Raw genomic sequence first — 4221 nt, forward strand, 5'->3', positions numbered from 1 at the left:
ACAACTTTAGAGTGTCAGAGACAGGGGATAGCCTAGGTGTACTTGCCGCTGTCACTATGCTGTGCCGTGGGCAGATACAACCCAAATACTGCCTTAGCTGAAGCCCACACACACACACACCAAGCCCGAGGGAAGGCTGCTCTGGGAAAGTCCTGCCCGGAAGCCTTCCCTGGACCACGAGTCATGAAGCAAAACCAATCAGTAGGAAATTCTCCCTTTTTCTGTAGGATCTCTTAAACCTTATCTTGTTGACCGATTTGCTCCCTTTCTTCTTTTTAAGTAGAAGTAGACAGTTTGGTTCAAGTACTTCACATGTCTGAAATTCATTTCAATAGCTCTACAATAATGCAAAGTTTAACAGAGCGGGCAGGATCACAAATGCCATACTCTTCCACTCCGTAACAAGCAACACCCTCATCAGATGTGATTCGAAAGCAACCGATGGAAACCAGTATGTAGTCCAGCCTCGTGCACTGAGCTCCGCCCAGGCGAGCCCAGCGTGAGCCCAGAGAGAGCCCAGAGTGGGCCCAGACTGAGCCCAGAGTGGGCCCAGAGTGAGCCCAGAGTGGGCCCAGAGTGGGTGGCTCTTTCTCACCTGCTGTCCTTTTGTCTTTTAAAATCATCCAGTTGACCCTGCAGAAGCCAGTTTTTCTCTCTTAACTCCTCAGCTTCCAGGCGTAGGTTTTCCATTTCATTCAACTGCTCCTAAAAACATATCAAATCACATTTTTTTTTTCCCAGAAAACGCATGATGGTAGTTGTTATTTTGCTCCCCAAGACCACGACTGAGACAGATATTCCTCTTTTAAGCTCCCCCTCTGCACAGAACACTGCACTGGATAACGCTGGATAAAAAGTCAACTATGACAAGTCATTCTCATACCCACAGTGCCTTAAACATAGACTCTTATCAGTATCATATAATTCATCGAAATTCCTTCATGAGGAAAGATGACAAAAAGTCTCTATTCTGATAAATGTTCTATTTGATTCTATTTAGTAGATTCTAATTTATATACTAACTGGATTCTAACTTGAAATCATGAGTATAACCATCTTGAAGAAACAACTACTTGTCTGCAGGCAGTGTCCTTTTTCACTTACTTCTACTTGTCTACTGTTTGATTTCTTCTAACCTGACTCCATTTCTTCTAAGTACCAAGATCATGCCAATCTGGATAATGGCCCCAGTCTGAGACAGCAGCACACTGAGGGCTGCCCTAAATAAAAAGGGCAAGAATGATCCCTTCCACGAGAAACAAAGCTTAAGAGAGACACTACATATACTTCATGCCACTTGGTCACAGCAAGCTAGTTTGGTTCCTAAACAAAAACTCACTGAAAAGCAATAACCTTACAGGCTAAATGCTACCTTCTTGGAGTGTCACACCCACTTACCCCCCAACACACACCTACTTACTCATCACCTACCCAGGCATTCCTCCACACACCTCCCACCCCTCAATGGTACTCAAAAGCACTCTCCCCTCACACAAATACCATAACCCCAAGGACCTGGGTCACACTATAAGAACACTTGAAAGAATGGCAAACAAGAGAAAAGTATTTTTAACTATCATAGAAGCAAATCTAAAACATAAAGAATGCCTCCAAATCATTGAAAGTCCAACGATAGAAAAATGGGTGATCATAGTTCATAAAAACAGAAAAACACAAGATGCTCAATCTTAATCCTAATAAGAAAAATATAAACTTAAAACTACAATGAGATAACATGCTTTAGCTATTAAATTGGCAAAGATCTAAAAGTTAGACTACACGATGATGAGAGGAGATGGTACAGCCATCTGACTCCATTTCTTTACAGCCATCATTATTGCAGAAATGTTACATAAAAATCAGACCGGCGAGAAACCAAGCAGCACTCGGAGAGCTGGAGAATTCAGGTTTATTACACTGGTGGTCCCAGAAGAGCTAGTGTTCTGAAGATCTGGGCCCTGAGCTCAGGGGCAACTTTGCTTTTATAGGGCTTAGCTGGCATGGGCCAATTGGTTAATTTGTCCTCAGCCGGTTACAAAGTGCGCGAGTTGCTATGGGTTGCAGGCAGTTATATTTGTTATTTAGACAGAACAAGCAAAAGAGAGGATGAATCTTTAGTTAATTTCAAGGTCACCATGCCCTACGGCCTATGAGGCAAGCATATTTACAGAAGCAGAACAAAGAGCTGATTATAAGGTTAGCCTTTTAAGTGAAAATTCCTCTTCGCCATCATACAAAAATCTGAGGGGCAGAGAGACGATCACAGACCGTTACATAGGCACTGAAAAGCTCTAAAAAGACAAAGAAACTGGCTACACGGGGAGCCTCCAGGGACTGCAGACCAGGCAGCCTGGGGTCAGGGCTGAGAGGAATACTTTGCTCTGTCCACTCTTAGTTCTGTCTGTGCCTTCTGAATTTTGTATCCTCAGGAACCATAAAAGATACTACTTATTTTTAAAATATTCAATTTATTGAAAAAAATTACCCAGTTACCTTCATTCTGAAGATCTCAGCATTTTTGACTTCTCTATCTTCATTCAGTTTTGTTACGAGGTATTGCAAAGAAATCTTAGAGGCTCGTCCATCTTCTATCTCTTGTTCTTGTGATTCCAGGAGTTTTGCCAAATGTGTTTGAAAATGAGGTGGTGTTTTAGGACTCTAAAGTAAAATTAAATTCATCCAAATACCTGATTAAGTGAATGTTATAAAGATAAGAATGTATATGCCAAGCATATAAAAAATATTCAGGATGTTTAGCTTGTTATTCTTTTGTCCAAGTAAAACATAAAACACTGATACCTTTTAATCAAGTAAAAAGCAAAAAATTGTGTTAGTAAAAATCTTTTTCTATAAAAAGACAAAATTACAGTCTTAGTAATTTCCACACCTTTGTCACTCACAAAACTGTTTATTCCTCCTGAAACACACATTTTTCTGAAAAGTACCTGGGGATACTTGGCAGCAGAATCCATCACATGCTCGAGTTGCCTCATTTTGAAGTTATATTCATTCTTTTTCTGTTCTACTTCCTCTTTCTTTTGGTTTAGCTGGGAAAATCAACAGATATAAGGTTACAAGTTAGAAAATAATATGGGGCACATGGTCCAAATTAGAATAGCCACTCTTCCCCAGGTATGCGAAAATAGGCTTTTTACATTTTTCGATTTGATTAATAATTTGAAAAGTAGTAAGATATTTTTAAAAAACAAACAACAAAAAAACCCAGAAATTTTTAAAATAACTAATTGTAAAATCTGGAGCTGCTACTATATCCCTCATCTCTTTTTCTCACCAATTTATTTACACTTTTCAAAAACAACTTGTTTTTAAGCTTCATGAATGATCAAAGGGTCATTTGAGGAAAAATGCCAAATACAAAACAAGAGCAGCTAAAGAGAGGATGAAAATCAGCAGTAACCTTACCACGGTGGTTAGAACCTGCTGGCACGCGTCAGGGGTCGAGGGTGGGCAGGCAGAGAGCCAAGCAAGTCTGAAGCCACGGGAGCAGCCAGGTCGGAAAGAGCCCACGGAGCAGCTGCCCGCCTACCTAAGTGCCCCGTTAGCAGACCTTTCTGTATGTAGAGAATCAGCGGAGGTGGGGCCCTCAGCCGCCATGCCGCCCTCCTCCGCACCCCCATCCTGCGTGGCAGCGCCCCCTGCGTCTCACCTGGTGCTGAAGCTCCTGAATGAGGGCCTCCTTCCGGGTCAGCTCCTCCTGGGCAGACTGCAGGAGCCCCGAGTGCTTTTTCGCGGCCTCGGTGAGCATGTTCAGCTGCTCCGTAGCATGAGTCAGGTCCTCACAGAGCATGTCCCTCTGTTAGGAGACCGTCCCCACAAAAGAAGAAATTCTTAATCGTGGTATGCCAATAAGGATTTGTATGCAAATCACGACTATGGGATTTTTAAAAGATTACAAAAATTTTAAATGAGAATTTTTTTCTTTTTTTTACTTATGTGTGGTGATCCAGTCCAGGACAAACCGAGCAGTTAATATTAGTGAACAGGCCTAGAGATGAATGTTACAGTAAATTCATATGGGTGTCCAGTTGAGGTTTTACTGAACTCTACTTCCCCTTTCCCCTCACACCCAGGACCCCAAAGCTGAGCTGTCTTTCCTCAGGAGCACTGAGGTATGAGTCTCTAGCATGCCTGTCGCCTCACCAATTGACTCTAGCCCTGTATACACTGGAAGGTACCTAACTGTATAGATGAGTATTCCTC

The 4221-nt window shown here is 42.1% G+C and overlaps 1 protein-coding gene across 1 annotated transcript in view; it reads right to left on the reverse strand.

Annotated features, from left to right (window-relative positions):
* KIF15 (kinesin family member 15) overlaps nucleotides 1-4221 on the reverse strand; it is a 53850-nt gene that overhangs the window by 10211 nt on the left and 39418 nt on the right. Inside the window, 4 exon segments of the mRNA XM_011357346.2 lie at nucleotides 596-705; nucleotides 2494-2658; nucleotides 2946-3047; nucleotides 3668-3814. Coding sequence (XP_011355648.1) covers nucleotides 596-705; nucleotides 2494-2658; nucleotides 2946-3047; nucleotides 3668-3814 — 524 coding nt within the window.

The sequence above is a fragment of the Pteropus vampyrus genome, unplaced genomic scaffold, assembly GCF_000151845.1.
Source record: "Pteropus vampyrus isolate Shadow unplaced genomic scaffold, Pvam_2.0 Scaffold35, whole genome shotgun sequence".
NCBI lineage: Eukaryota > Metazoa > Chordata > Mammalia > Chiroptera > Pteropodidae > Pteropus > Pteropus vampyrus.